The 15,966-nt window shown below is 39.4% G+C and overlaps 1 protein-coding gene across 1 annotated transcript in view; it reads left to right on the top strand.

Annotated features, from left to right (window-relative positions):
* Nucleotides 1-15,719, top strand: part of otog (otogelin) — a 64,810-nt gene extending 49,091 nt beyond the window's left edge. Inside the window, exons 42-54 of the mRNA XM_034237246.1 lie at nt 102-311; nt 405-509; nt 1,382-1,486; nt 1,599-1,700; nt 2,295-2,393; nt 2,558-2,598; nt 2,817-2,892; nt 3,108-3,286; nt 3,609-3,713; nt 4,259-4,378; nt 5,016-5,061; nt 12,760-12,839; nt 14,133-15,719. Of these exons, the coding sequence (XP_034093137.1) occupies nt 102-311; nt 405-509; nt 1,382-1,486; nt 1,599-1,700; nt 2,295-2,393; nt 2,558-2,598; nt 2,817-2,892; nt 3,108-3,286; nt 3,609-3,713; nt 4,259-4,378; nt 5,016-5,061; nt 12,760-12,839; nt 14,133-14,333 (1,469 nt within the window). The 3' untranslated portion in view covers nt 14,334-15,719. The remainder of the gene's footprint in view (nt 1-101; nt 312-404; nt 510-1,381; nt 1,487-1,598; nt 1,701-2,294; nt 2,394-2,557; nt 2,599-2,816; nt 2,893-3,107; nt 3,287-3,608; nt 3,714-4,258; nt 4,379-5,015; nt 5,062-12,759; nt 12,840-14,132) is intronic.
* Nucleotides 15,720-15,966: the final 247 nt, after the last annotated feature.

Below are 15,966 nucleotides of genomic sequence, written 5' to 3'. Positions count from 1 at the left end.
TGTGTGTGTGTGTGTGTGTGTGTGTGTGTGTGTGTGTGTGTGTGTGTGTGTGTGTGTGTGTGTGTGTGTGTGTGTGTGTGTGTGTGTGTGTGTGTCTGCAGCCTGCACTGACAGTTCTGGATTTCCTCGTGCAAACGGTGAGGTGTGGAAAGCCTCCAAAGATGCATGCTGCATGTATCGCTGCGACAACGACACCATCGTTCCCGTGGAGTACAACTGCTCCAACATGCTGTCCCTGGTGTGCCGTCGGGCAGGGGAGGTGATCATCAGCCTGGCAGACGACACCAGTTGCTGCCCGCAGAAAGTCTGTGGTGAGGCCACCAGAGTTCCTGCACCCTGATTTAAAATCTGCTAGAGAACAGCATCAAATCGAAGGCTCATTGCATGTGTTTTTTTGTTTACAGTGTGTAACCAGAGCATGTGTGACCTGCTCCCTCCTGAGTGTAAATACGGAGAGAAGGTGGTGTCGTACTACAGACAGGACTCCTGCTGTCCGGACTTCATCTGTGGTGAGTCTCCTCGCCGATCAGTAAAGTGATGGCTTTATTTTTGTTGTCAAACGGATGAGCTGTGTCAGATGTGATGTTCTCCATCTTCGATGTACGGAAGCTCTGAGAGGAAAGTGAAGAAATCAAAAATTCTGGTGACCCATTTTCTTTGTCTGACTTAAAGTGAAAACAGACATCTTATCTACTGTGTTATTGTACTTGAGGGTTAGGGTAAGATTTTTTTAATCTGTTAAAACAGGTGGGTGAAAAAGTTTGGCAGGTGATTCTTTTTTTTTCATCAGAATATTTTTCTCTTGTGTTGTAATGCTGATTTGTGCCACAAGAGGCTGAAGTGCACCACTATCAAACACACCCATGTTTTTTTCTAGGTCATTTTTCCATTCACTCTGAAAACAAGGTTAATATACTGTGTGTTAGCAAGTTATGTAACTTTACTGTCATGTCATCCTTTTGTCTACCAAACATAAATGGTTTTATTTCAAGCAGGGGGAGTGGTGGACTTCCTCCTCATGTGTCCAAAATGAGAACTACAACAACAAAATAATAAATAACATTTCTCAGCTCTTTAAAAGTGCAATGAATTGTTAGATAAATAAAAAAAATACAAGATGTCAATATTTGTTTTCATGTTGGATATATAACCTGTTGATTTCAGGAGCTTTAGAGATGTTTTAACCTTTGGACAGTGCCAGGCTAGCTGTTTCCCACCATTTTGACTCTTAATGCTAAGCTTAGCTAATCGTCACCGGTTTAATCTTGAATGTACAGATATGGGAACAGTCACATTTGTATATAATTCTGGACAAGAAAGCGAATAAGGATATTTCCTAAAATATATATTTCCTATTACTTTAATATTTTATTTTTTGCAGAGTGTGATCCTGAACTCTGTGAGTCGGAAGTTCCGTCGTGCAGAGAGGACCAGACGCTGATCGCCACCAGAGCCGACGGCAGCTGCTGCCTTGCTTACATCTGCAGTCAGTACAGAAATGAACTGCCATCTTCTGTTTCTTATTTTATGATGAGGGTAACTTTAGCAGGTTAGCTTGAAGCCATCAGTGTGATGAATGATGTGTGTGTTTCATGCAGTATGTTCTTCCTGCGCGGAGATGCCTCCTCTCTGCCATGACGGCGAGGTGCTGACAGTGGACGCTAACACCACGGACCGATGCTGCCCCGCCTACCAATGTGGTCAGGGAACAAACACACACTTTGTCATTTTTGTTACCTTTTTCTATTTCTATATTTACAGGGTGGACATTTCAACATTTGAAAAATAAGATGAGGATTTCTGTTAAAAATCTCATATTTGGTTCATAAGTTTGGAACCAGAGTAAGGGTTATATTTGCTTTGCTGTTTTGGTGCATAACAATAAAGATAGTGAAAGCAAATAAAAGATAATGCTTCACAGGAAGCTAAATACAATATAATAGTTACAAATAAAAATATAAAAAATATATAAACACAATGTATCAATGCGACAGCTGTACAGTTTTGCAAGTGCTAAAAATGGACCAGGGAATGTGCAAACATGTGAGAGAATATGTGCAGTGACATTATAATCCAAAAGGTGTTGGTAAAGGCACAGTTGGAAACTTTAATAAAAGGTGCCAACTGAACCTTTTATGTAATGAATTGTGATGAAAAAGAGACTTTACATTAATGTAGCGTGCAATGTGAATTGGGTGTGATGAGAGTTAGTGTCAGGGTTCGCTCTATTGAATACATCATGCTATGAATTCATAAATGACTGGCATATTTTAGCTTTGTGTGTGTGTGTGCAGTGTGTGAGCCCTACAGGTGCCCTCAGCTCAGTTGTCCTGTTGGGATGTCGGTGGTGTCTGGGTCCAGTCCGAGTCGCTGCTGTCCTAACCAAACATGCGGTACGACTATTAAAAACCTCCCACAGAAAAAATTGCCACCTGCATTTTAAATAGTTTTGATTTTACCTTGACTTGGGACATTGTACATGACAGTGTAGAATTTGGTTTAAAGCTGTACAGTCTGAAATGTAAAGATAATGACCAGTCACACTTTTTATTTTCAGAGTGCTCCTGCGATAAGATGACCTCGCCAAAATGTGGCCTGGTAAGTCATTACTTATTTATTAAGTGTGTTTAGGACATGTGATGATGTATATTATATACTATCTATTTATAACTGTATTTACAGTTTGTATTCTCACGTACTCTCGTATTTGTTTGTGCCATTTCTGAAGTAATTTCTGTTCATCTGTGTCCTTGATTCCATGTGTGTTATATTCTATGTGAATTGTGAACCCAGTTTGGTCACTTTGTGTTCTGCAGGGAGAGGCCGCCCAACTGGACCGGGCCTTCCTATCTGACCCACAGAACCGGTGCGCCTGCAAAAGATATAAGTGTGGTAAGAACAGCAAATTCATTCGATAGAGAATCAAAAATATATTTTTCCAAAAGCAAGGAAATGTATTGCAATTTAGAAATGTTAAAAGCACTAAAATAATTAACATGAAGAAAAGTACAAAAAGTTAAAAACGTTTTAATTATTGATTATATTAATTGACATCTAACATTGAGACATTGACCGCTGACCTTTGCCATTATTGTGTGTGTGTTCAGTGCGAGAGGCGGTGTGTGTGTTTGGGGAGCGTGGCGTCCTGAGACCGGGTCAGACTCTGGTGGATCACCAGGACGACGGCCTGTGTCACAGCAGGACGTGCAGCCGGAGCCTGGACCCGGCGAGCGGCTTCCACCTGCTGCGCTCCAGCAGCCTCAACTGCTCCGCCCACTGCCAGCCAGTAAGAACACAATCACGCACAACAAACCTACAGTACACACATACAAAGTACATACAAAGTAATATGGATTCATAATAGAATTATTATACAAAATATTTTTAAATAAAAACATTTTTCATATCATTCACTGAAAGGGACAAACATGTCGGCATAACAAATATCTGTGAATCTGGACAGCGGCACTCATTACAGTGGGAGAGAAACACACATACTCACATATCTATATGTAAATAAACACATATCTTCATATACAGTATAATCTCTTATTTTCTTGCTGATTTTCTTTTCTTTTCATCGTTTCACAAAACGTTGTGTTCTTCAGAATCAGATTTACATTCCTCCAAAGGACCAGACGACGTGCTGCGGTGTTTGTAAGAATATTTCCTGCATCTACGCACACGAGAACGGCACAACAGTTCTCTATAAGGTAGGAAGTCGACTATTATACAATAATTGTATATTACTAATAAACACTACTTCTGAGTATTTTCTTAAATAATCTGTTATTTAAACCAAGTAACTGAACCAACGTGAGTTCTGTACAAAGGACGACTTGGGAACATTTTGAATACCAGATCTACTTAATAGCTTTCTTCTGGAGCTTTCAATCGAGTCACAGTCTTGATCAGCAGGTAGTTTCATCAGTCATTATATCGAGACCCAAGCCAAGTGCTGAACAGTATGTGACCACATGTAATTCCCTGTACTGTATAAAACAGGGAATCTCTATGATAACTGTGCAAACTATCTGCTGATAAAACCATAATGTTTTTGAAAGAAAATGGTGTATCTTTCAATTTAAAATGAACATTACCACCATTTGTTTTGAACGATGACCTTGTCTCAACAGGTCTTAGACAATCCTGAAACGCAGTCTCATTCCGTAGTCGAAGTCACGTTATCTATTATTATTAGTAGTATTTATACTGTACACCTAAGGTAATGTTGTTGATGATATCGGTGTGTTTTCAGCCAGGGAAGTCCTGGGTATCAAACTGCATGAAGTTTGACTGCACAGATACTCTGTCTGGACCCACGCTGATCTCCTATTCCTTCAGCTGCCCACCTTTCAACGAAACAGAGTGTATGAAGGTCAGCTTGAGGCATCACACACATACACACAAAGGAATGAGTGTGATATTAACATAAAACTGGCAAAACTATATTTTTTACATATTTATTGTGTGTAATGGGGTAATAAGGAGGGACAAAGAGTGACAGTTCTTAGGTCCTTTCAGGCATGCGGGAGTGAGTGATAGAGAAACTCCCTCTGGAGGTAACTTTGGGATTTTAGCCTTTGCAGACCATTTACATGCACAAACAAATATTATTTTCATTTCCCTTTATTTGTTCCAATCAAGGTAGATAATTCATACAACATCTGTACACTTAGCGCAGTTTGGACCATGATGTAAAGGAGCAGTGAGAGGTAACTCTTATGCCTGCTCTTTACTAACACACAATATAACAGGAAAACTCAAAAATGCACAATTGGGCCCTTAACTTAAGCAAGTTTTTGTAGTGTAACTTGAAAAAGTGTGAGAACCACTGTTCTTAAAGCTTTTTCAGGTGATAAATACACAACACCTCAAATTAGAGTCATCAATGATTTCAGTCAAAGAATATCAACTTTCAAACAACAAACTCTGATAAAAAGGCATAAGGTTTCTCACAGAAAAAACGTTTTGTCAAATTATTCCTTATCATGTTTACTCTCATCTGCACTCAGATCGGTGGAACGGTCATAAGTTACATGGACGGATGCTGCAAAACATGTGAGTATCTGATCTGAGCATAGCAGCAGTTGTGTAGTTAGTGTAGAGCTGTAGGCTGCAGCTGACACTGAAGAGCGCCTCCACCTGCCGCTCAACATGTTTCCAACATGTTTGCCCTTCAGTTTGTCCATTTCATTCCAGAATATTCAATCACAGTTTCTGAATTGGATCCTAGCTGTAACATTTTGTTTGCTGTTTATTCAGGTTAGTCAATGTCAGTGTGCTTTTCAGTGATTTCGGAAAAAATGACAATGGATATCTTTTTCAAAGTGCCAAAAGATAGATGTATGAGTCACTGAAAAACATCTGATCAAATGCAAGTGGGTTTGTGGTTTATGTGCTGCAGCTTACCCTCATGTACCAATCCCACCAGGTACTGGATTCTCTCTGTTCCCTTTCCCCGTTAGCCCCCTGACTCCCACAGTTAACACAAACTGTGAACGAGGTACCAAAACAACAAGGCTTGTCAGTGCCATTGTTGATATTCAACAATGTACTCCCTCCAACAAAAAAAAATGACATTATGATAAAACACACAGGAAGTCTTACTGCAACCTACCAGAATCGTCCTCTCAAGTGCTGTCTCATTTCAGGGTCTGAGTGAAACAAAAATCAGTAGAATAAAGCCAAAACAGGGTAACAAAATGAAAAAATATATGTTTAAATCAATCATGGTGCAAATGTTGCATTAACCTTGCTTCATTAAGCAGTTACATTCTCTTTCTCTTTTAGGGATTTACCTTTTTAAAATCTTAAAACAAAGGAATTAAAGGTGATTTATCACCTCAAAAAGGAGGCGAGGACACAATCCTTCATATGGGCCAAAAATGATGGCACACTTGAGAGGACAGTCACAATTAATTATTTACCCCCGTCCATCCCTGTGGATCACGTACATGTACGAGAGCTAAACTCTTTCCCAATTTAGCACTGTCTGGGCAGTGCATTGTTGATTGCCAACAATGTACTGTTGGTAGTGGCCCAGTAGTCGGGCTTAGACGTCTGCATGTGTGAGTAGATACTGATGTGGGTTGGTGACGGGGCCTGTGTTTCATGTAACCGCTGTAGAAGATCTGCTTGCTGCTGCACCACGGCTGCTGTGCTGCTCCGCCACCAGGGGGCGCTGTGTGGTAAACTGAAGCTGCTATGTGATGCATCCTTATTGTCAAAGTATCATCAGTGCAAACACTGAAACAAACAATCGACTGTATATTTAACAACGCTAACTTATTCCCCTTATTCTTCGCTGGCTCTAGGCATTTCCACATCGCCATATAATGTGTTGATACTTGCGCTTAAAGTGTATTTGCTATTACTTTGCATAGCGTCGCCATCTTTATCAGCCAATACTTGGCAAATAAACAGTTTTTAAGCTTTTGAAGAAGAAGAAGAAGAAGAAGAAGAAGAAGAAGAAGAAGAAGAAGAAGAAGAAGAAGAAGAAGAAGAAGAAGAAGAAGAAGAAGAAGAAGAAGAAGAAGAAGAAGAAGAAGAAGAGGGATGGTCACACATGCAGAGCACACAGCAAACCAGTAGCGTAGGCAGAAATGTACTTTAGGACGGGCCTGTATAAAATAGGTTGGGCCAGCTTTTTCCAGAGGGAAAAATGACTTTAAAGTAGGCCTGGCCTATAATAATAATATATAATAATGCCCATTGCCAAGCATCGTTGTATAATTTCCCTCTGAATAATGGTCGAAGACTTGACTGATGATATGAATTCATTGAAATCTCCAATATCAACGTAAGAGCTATAAAGACACAAAAATAACAAATACATTTAGGTTCCATCCGTATTAGAATCACTTTAGCATACTACCAAAAGTTAACTGTAAACAGACAGCAAAGCTACAAAACAGCATATAAACGAATTAGGACCCAACCTACATGTTTATATTATAGTTAATACCAACCTTGTGCCTCTTCGGGGGGTGCTAAACTTAAACATAAACTTTATCCTTTACTTTCTCCGTCTTTATATGTAGATTAATCTCCACTCCTTTTCTCCGTCACGTTGTTTCCATAGCAACAACAACTTCCTGTCAACAGCGTAAACTCGCCTTCAAAATAAAAGCATCTAAATAACACAGGAAGTTAACCTAAATTACATTTAAGACATATGTACAACTGCAACGAACAACACAACAAAACAATGTCATATAATTTTCAGTTTCACAGAACACAAATTGGGTTATTTACAATCGTTAGGTAACTCTTTTATTGCACTAGGTAACAGCAACAATAGGTTGTAGCATTCAAACCTGCTCATGGACTTGCAGTGGTCCTCACTTTTTTACATCTCTCCAACGAGTTACGCAGGTGCTTCCAGTCTACATATCCATCCCTCGTAAATGCACCTTCAGCTCCTGGGCTGGGGAAATGTCTGCACATTTTGCAGAAAAGCACGTCCCTGCAGGCAGCTCTCTGCCTCTCTCACCTTACTATGGCGCGCGCCGGAACCAACAACCAGTTTTTACCGTAAATGAGTTCGGTTCAGAGGATAAAACACATACAACATTAATTCAACTCGATATTTGTTCACTTGAATTTCACTTTGAATGCTTGGATATTCTCAATGGGTGAATACATTTTTTTTTAAAAGTACACCGAAGCTTTCTCAGGGTGGGCCAATGAGTAAACTGGGTGGGCCTGGCCCTATGGTGGCTATGCCACTGCAGCAAACACAGTGACATTTTTTCTCTGCTTTTAACCCATCCCACTACCAGGAGTCTAGTACTAGGAGCAGTGGGCAGCAATTGTACAGCGCCTGGGGACCAATGGGAGTGGCGGGGAAGGGGGATGTCTGGTGCCTTGCTCAAGGGTACCACGGCAGGGCAGGAGGTGAACTGGTACCTCTCCAAGTAGCAGTCCTCACTCCATATTTAGGTCTGGTCGAGGACTTGAACCGGCGACCCTACGGCTCACAGTCCAAGACCCTACTGACTGAGCCACTGACTGTTATTAAGTTTTTTAGGCAAGAAACTAACTATTTTGATGTGATTCCTTTTTATCCAAAAACGTATATTTGAGAATTTCGATGTTTGGAGCTGTGAGGAGCTGTTGGCTGTATGAGATTGCTTTAAAGAAGAAGCACGTCAACAATGTATTCGTAAAAACTCTCACGTCCTGAACGGTAGACACAGGTCTGCACTACCCATAAGGTGTTTAATAACTCCAATTTATATTGAGCCAACAATTTGGTGATAGCTAGCTAGATAGCTAACATTTCGCTAGCTAGATTGTTATATGGATAGCTAATGTAAGCTAGCTAACTCAGTAGATGACGATTGTTAGATAGCTTTATTTACACATGGATGGATGGATAGATAGATAGATCAATCAATCAATCAATCAATCAATCAATGTTTATTTATATAGCCCAATATCACAAATGTTACATTTGTCTCAGTGGACTTCACAGTTTGTACAGAATATCAGTATGGCAATACGACACCCTCTGTCCTTAGACCCTCACATCGTACAAGGAAAAACTTCCGGAGAAAACCCACAGTTTAAAGGGAAAAATGGGAGAAACCTCAGGGAGAGCAACAGAGGAGGGATCCCTCTACCAGGACGGACAGACGTGCAATAGATGCTGTGTGTACATTTAAAAGATAATACATTTACAACATAGGTAGTCCAAATGTTTGGAAATGCATGTGTCTATAATAAGAAGATTAATTCACGAGGATATCCATCCAGGACTTATGATCAAGGACCACAGCAACAGGCACAGCCACGACTCAAGATCCAGGGCTCGCGATCCAGGACTCAGGACCACAGCAACAGGATCAGCCACGACTCAGGATCCCAGCGTATATAGACACCAAAAAGAAATTTGGGGAAGCTGGGTTAATCGGAACATGAGAGTACACAGGTACAGACAGAGAGAAGGAAGAAGTAAGGTGTCCCCCAACAATCTAAGCCTATAGCAGCAAAACTAGGGGCTGAATCTAATCAGCCCTAACTATAAGCTTTATCAAAAAGGAAGGTCTTAAGCGCACTCTTAAAAACGGATAGGGTGTCTGCCGCCCGAACACAAACTGGAAGCTGATTACACAAATGTGGAGCTTGATAAGAAAAGGCTCTGGCTCCCATTGTACTTTTAGAGACTCTAGGAACAACCAACAACCCTGCATTCTTGGAATGCAATGCCCTCTAAGGACAGTAGGGTATAATGAGTTATTTAAGGTAAGATGGCGCCTGCCCATTAAGGGCTTTGTAGGCGAGAAGAAGAATTTTAAATTCTATCCTGTGTTCTATAGGGAGCCAGTGTAAGGCAGCCAGAACAGGAGTAATGTGGTCCCTTTTCCGAACTCTAGTTAGTACACGTGCTGCAGCATTTTGAATCAGTTGAAGCGACTTAACTGACTTCTTGGTACACCCTGATAATAAAGAGTTACAATAATCCAGCCTTGAAGTAACAAATGCATGGACTAGTTTCTCTGCATCGTTTTGAAGCAAGATATGCCTGATTTTTGCAATGTTACGTAGATGGAAGTAGACGGTCCTTGAAATTGATTTTATGTGGGCGTTTAAGGATAAATTCTGATCAAATATAAAACCAAGATTCCTTACAGTCTCACTGGAGGCCAAATTAATGCCATCCATAGTTAGTATATCTTTAGATCATTTGTTTCGTAGATTCTTTGGGCCGAGTACAATAACTTCAGTTTTGGCCGTGTTTAACATCAAAAAGTTTAAAGTCATCCACGTTTTTGAGGCAGTCTTGAATTTTATTTAGATGATTAATTTCATCAGGCTTGATTGATAAGTATAGTTGAGTATCATCCACATAACGATGAAAATTTACAGAATGATTCCTTATAATATTGCCTTACGGAAGCATATATAATGTGAACAAAATAGGTCCAAGCACTGAGCCCTGTGGCACTCCATGGCTAACTTTGGTTTGCATGAAAGATTCATCGTTGACACATACAAAACTGAGAGCCAGAGTTGGGTGTCACGCGTTACTGTAATAATATTACTTTTGTCAGTAACACAGTAGTGTAACGCGTTGTATAGCTTTTATAAAATCAGTCATAATCACACTGACAGACAAGAGGGGTTTCCGCCGCAGGTTTATATGTGCGTAATCTGCGCGACTTGCGCGTCCACATCTCCGCGTGCAGTTGCTGCATAAACATGGCTGAGTCAGCGATAACTTTCGAGGGGTGGAGGTATGCCCATTATTTTGAGTTTGTCCGAAGAATAGACAGGAATGTGACGGTGAGGTGCAAACTGTGTCGAGGCCAGAAGCTGTTATCCACTGCTGTAAACACCACGTCAAACCTCAACAAACACCTGCAAAGAACACATGCTAAGGTGAAGCTAATAGCTAAGGACCCCCGAACCCAGAGTGAGGATGTTGTGAGTGCGCCGCCGCCGACTCCGAAGCAGCGAAAATTTGAATTTTGAGGACCGGTAACCAAAGCAGAGATGGACAGGCTTGTAGCATCCTTGATAGTAGAGGAAATGTTGCCCATTTGCACAGTGGAATCACCATCGTTCAGAGATATACTGCGCAAAATACAGATAGCAGGAGACAGAGGACAGCCATGGTCAGATAGGAAAACATTCATTCAGGAGCTATCTGGATCAGTCTTATGCGACAATGGAAACTGAACTAAAGAGAACATTTGAAACTTTAGCAGTCTGCGTGATCTGCCTGTAGGGAGGGGCGGGCCGGCCCTGCGTGTAAAGTAACGAGTAAAGTAACGAGTTATGTAGAGTAACGAAGTAGTGTAATATATTACTTTTTTAAAAAAAAAAGTAATATATTACTTTTTTTTAGTAACGACCTCATCTCTGCTGAGAGCGTTCAGATAGATAGGACCTAAACCAGCCTAAAGCAGTTCCCTTTATGCCAACTAAGTGCTCTAGTCTTTGCAATAGGATATCATGATCGATAGTATCAAATGCAGCACTGAGATCGAGCAAAACAAGAATAGAGACAAGTCCCTTGTCAGAGGCTATTAGAATGTCATTTGTGACTTTAACCAGAGCTGTCTCTGCGCTATGATGTGTTCTAAAGCCAGACTGAAAATCTTCAAATAAATCATTGTTTTTTAAGTAATCAGCTGTTTTGCGACCGCTTTCTCAAGAATTTCTTTAGAGGAACGGGAGATTAGAAATAGGTCTATAGTTGGCTAAAACCTCTGGATCAAGGTTTTGCTTTTTAAGAAGCGGTTTTATCACTGCTACTTTCAATGATTGTGGAACATAGCCTGATAATAAAGAAATATTCATAATATTTAATAAAGAAGTGCTAATTAATGGAAAAACTTCCTTTAACAGCTTAGTTGGAATTGGGTCTAACATACATGTTGATGGTTTAGAAGAGAGAATCATTGAATTTAATTGTTCAAGGTTTATGGCTGAAAAGCATTCTAGTTTACTATCTAGTGTAATATTAGAACTTACGTTTCCGGGAGCTGTTGATAACACTATACTGGTCAAAGGCAAGAGGTCATTAACTTTGTTTCTATGAATAACAATTTTATCGTTAAAAAAGCACATAAAATCATTACTACCGAGTGCTATGGGAATAGAAGGCTCAATCGAGCTCTGGCTCTCTGTCAGCCTGGCTACAGTGCTGAAAAGAAATCTTGCATTATTCTTATTCTCATCTATTAATGAAGAGTAGTAGGCTGCTCTCGCTTTACGCAGTGCTTTCTTATATTCATTGAGAGTAATATGCCAAATTAAACGAGATTCTTCAAGTTTAGTGGAATGCCATATCCTTTTCAAGTTGTCAAGTTGTCTCGACTTTTCCATCTATAGATGGATAGATATTTAGATAGCCAGCGTGTTAGATAGATAACAAGCTTGTTAGATAGAGAGCCAACATAGTAAATAGTTAACGTTTGCTGGCTAATTGAGTTTGGTCTCTAAGTTAACTTTTTTTTGAATACATTTCTTTGACTATGACAGTGAGAGAGAGTAATGATAAATTGTTGACATCATCTTTAGTATGCAGGCAGGCCGACCGGCAGATATTTGTTGTTACTTTTCGTAGTTCCTCATAGCATGGTCCATATACACCACAAGACACTACAGAGTTATTACAAACAAATTTCCTCATTCAAGATTTTCGGATTTGTCATCCTGCCACTCAATGCTGGTAAGGCTAAACCGGAAGAACTAAGATATAAGCGTTTAACCAGAAATAGGAAAAGGGGCGGCTACATTGGGTGAATTGATGAGCCAAATGGAAGTTACTTTCAATTTAAAGTTGTAACAAAAAAGACAAAATGACACACGGCTGCATTTTTTTTAATGCACAAAAAACAGTAGGCCTATAATTCATTTAAATTATTTACACATTTCTAAAGATTTATGAAAATATCGTGTGTGCGTGTGTACCCGGTAAATGATCTAACCATCACTTTATATTTATTTTTTCGACATTTGAGTTTGTTCTAATTTCAAAGAAGCTTAAATTAGTCTTTACTCACTGACTGGAACGTTCTCCTTCGTTGCTTTCATGAAGCTCAATGGATTTATTTAGGTCATAGCAAACTTACCCATCCACTAAAACAGCTTGACAGCTTGTGCATGATCCTTTTTCATCTCTGACCTTCTCTTCTCCTTCCTGGTGTTTTGCTGTGTCTCTACATGCAGAAGTTCAAATGATTAGTTTTGGGTATCACATGTCAATTTTATTTCAACCGATTTGGTTTGTTGTCATTTTAACAGGCAAAGAAGATGGGAAGTCGTGTCAGAAGGTGACGGTGAGGATGACAATCAGGAAAAACGACTGTCGCAGTAACAGGCCTGTAAGCTATGAGACTTTTGTGATGTGTTGCTAATTGTGTTTGTTTATTCTGAACAAAAGAAAAATAAATGTCTACATATAAAACACAGTAGCAATATTCAAACACAGGTAAAGAAAATAAGTGAGGGAGGGCATTATATCATCTGCATACTGTATGCGCTCAACTTGAAATTATGTGGAAGTCACAAAATGCAAACTGTCCTTTATATTCTTCTATCAGTGTAGTTCGACAGCATTTTGAAAGCATTTTTTTTAAATCAGTTTATTTTCATTGAAAATGTATGGCCATGGGCTATAGTTGGTTTTATAAATTATAAAATAAATTAAAGCTGAAAGCAGCAATGAACTGGCCCTCGCACAAAAGTACGTATTGCATGGAGTGTGATGCACTAAAAAGCAACCCATCCCATAAGAAATGTCTAACTTAGGCTTCCTTTGATAATTGCATTGTTTGTTCAAAAAATATCAGATGAACAAAATATGTTTAAAACATTTATCATGTCCTGTGTGTGTGCCACCAAATCAACCACATGTGGCATGTGGCAACTGGTCACCCTACCTTTGGTGTCCACTATGAGGCGCTAGATAACCCATGCTTAAAAATCTATTGAATTTCGGTGTAAACAGCTGTTTGCACAGAAACTTTGTCCAGTACTAACGTTAACTTTCTAGAAAAATGCTCCCCCCTTTTGTCTGAAACTAACTTTTTAGAAACAAAATAAATATATCAGTTTACTAAGTTCATCACTGCTAAAGCCATCAAGCAGCATGGGTGCCCGGGCCCTTATTAATAGAGCTCATAAATAGAAGTCACAGAAAAGTATAATATTCTCTCCTGCTCATGGAAATTTCACTTATTTTTGTATTTCTGTTTGCTCTCTTCCTGTTTTGTGTCAAAACAAAGTTAATATCTTTTCTAGATGTAGAATAAAAATCCCTGGCAGTGTATTAGAGATTTTTCATTTCCTGTACATACTGTCGATAACATCATTTATGAATACCAAAATAAAACAAGAACAAATTAAGAAGATTCTGAGAGCAATACATCATCTACATACACACTTAACTTAAAAGGATACCCATGAAGATAACAATGTGGCAGAATCTTCCTTTAGCATTAATCTGAGCAGTTTGGGCTTCATTTGCCAGAATAATAAGTGAAGTTGGCAACTCCGCCTCACCTGTAGCACACATTTTAGTTTTGGTTTGTTTGAACTGTGCTTCGTTAAATACTGAGTGTGCTTGCTGTTATTGCAGCCCTGCTTCCTTTTCACTGACTCTCTGTGTCCTGCAGGTGAACATCGTGTCATGTGATGGGAAGTGTCCGTCCGCCAGCATCTACAACTACAACATCAACACGTACGCTCGCTTCTGTAAGTGCTGCAGAGAGACGGGGCTGCAGCGGCGCTCCGTGCAGCTCTACTGCAGCGGCAACGCCACCTGGGTCAGCTACACCATCCAGGAGCCCACCGACTGCTCCTGCCAGTGGTCCTAAACACACACACTGCACCGACACACACACAGATGGTGTTTAGATCTACATCCTCTTAAACCACAAAACGATGAAGAGGAAGATGAAAGTTCAGCATTGTTGCTTTAGGATGTTGCGAGAGTGGAATACTGAGCTGGGATTGGCTGGACTTCATGACTGACGCTCTTGCTCTCCAGTTAGTTGTTCTGCTGCCTCTGCTGGCAGAGAGGTGGTACTGCAGGCCAGCTGCAGACAGGGCCCTAAAGGTGACCTTTGATATTTACCTTTCAAGGGAAGTAAAACAAGCCTTCATATGACTATTTTGAGGATTTTAATTGATCAACATTTAAAAAAAAAAAAAGGTTTAAGTTAATTTACTGTGCAGCTTAAATGTTCCTTTAAGTTAATTGTAAAATATGAGCAGCAGACTGGTGGCATGTGATTATAATAACACATTTCCCATCATTCCTTCCCTTCCTTCTATTTTGTATTAAACAAAAAGCTGCCTTTCTCAGTTAAGCCTATGTGCTTTAATATATCAAATTAAACGAGATAAGAAGTAATGCAAATTATTTAAGAGGAAGTCACAAAACACTTGGTAGTTACGGCATTTTTTTAATCATCAGACACATTGTCCCTATTTTGATATCTAATTGATATCAAAATAATATTTGAACACCTCTGCATGGTCCCAAATCCCCCACTGCACAGCTGCACTGCCACCTCCCTGCCAGACTGCAGAGAAAGGTCAAAGTTAAGCAATGTGAAAAGTAAGTTGAATTTTGTTTTGAAGGGTGAGCCCCTGTTTCTGCTCATAACCTAAGAGTGCTCCTGTGCTTCCATGACTTAAAAGTAGAGAGAGAGAGATTCATATTTTACCCAGAATTCCTCATGTTGTGTTTTGTTTTTTGTAAATATCTTTACTTTTTTTAATGATTTGCAATACCAAATTCTTATATATATATATACAGTATATCAATTTTAGAAAAAGCAACTATCAACTGTATATTTAGTGATTTTAAATGTACTTTATATAATCAACACTAGTGAGGTGTTTAACTGATTTAAACCCAACTGTATGTGGAGCACTTTATTTATTTATTGGAGTTTGATAGAGCACAAACGTTGTCATTTTTATGGACAAATACAGAGAGAGAAGAGAAGCATTAGGACTAACTGAGAACATCCAGCCAGACATGTTGCAACATTTGATGTGGTTGTATTCCTTCCTTACAGAAGAGGGCTTGATATTGCAATATAAAGGTTTCTCTCTGGACTAAATTCAGATCAAACAGACCCTCCTGGATAGTCGAGGATTTGTATCATACGAATGTACATTTGCGTTTTCAATAAATATTTCTTTTGGAAAAATAGTTTACTCTGTTTATTAAAAAAGGACAGTGTGCAGTAGAGATGATGTTGTTTCTATTCATGTCATAATGTTGTTACTGTACATAATGAACACATTTTCACTTTTTATTCTTTTGGCTTAAGATTAATTAAAGGGGACCAATTATACACATTTTCACATTTCATATTTGTATTCAGTATCTCTACTGGGACATGTCTCCATGCTTTAAAGGTGGGGTAGGTAAGTTTGAGAAACCGGCTCAAGATACACTTTTTGTTATATTCCATGGAATGCTCTTAACATCCA

The sequence above is a fragment of the Gymnodraco acuticeps genome, unplaced genomic scaffold (genome assembly GCF_902827175.1).
Source record: "Gymnodraco acuticeps unplaced genomic scaffold, fGymAcu1.1, whole genome shotgun sequence".
Taxonomy (NCBI): domain Eukaryota; kingdom Metazoa; phylum Chordata; class Actinopteri; order Perciformes; family Bathydraconidae; genus Gymnodraco; species Gymnodraco acuticeps.
Note: the sequence above shows the minus strand (reverse complement) of the source record. Positions and strands in the feature narration are given on the sequence as shown.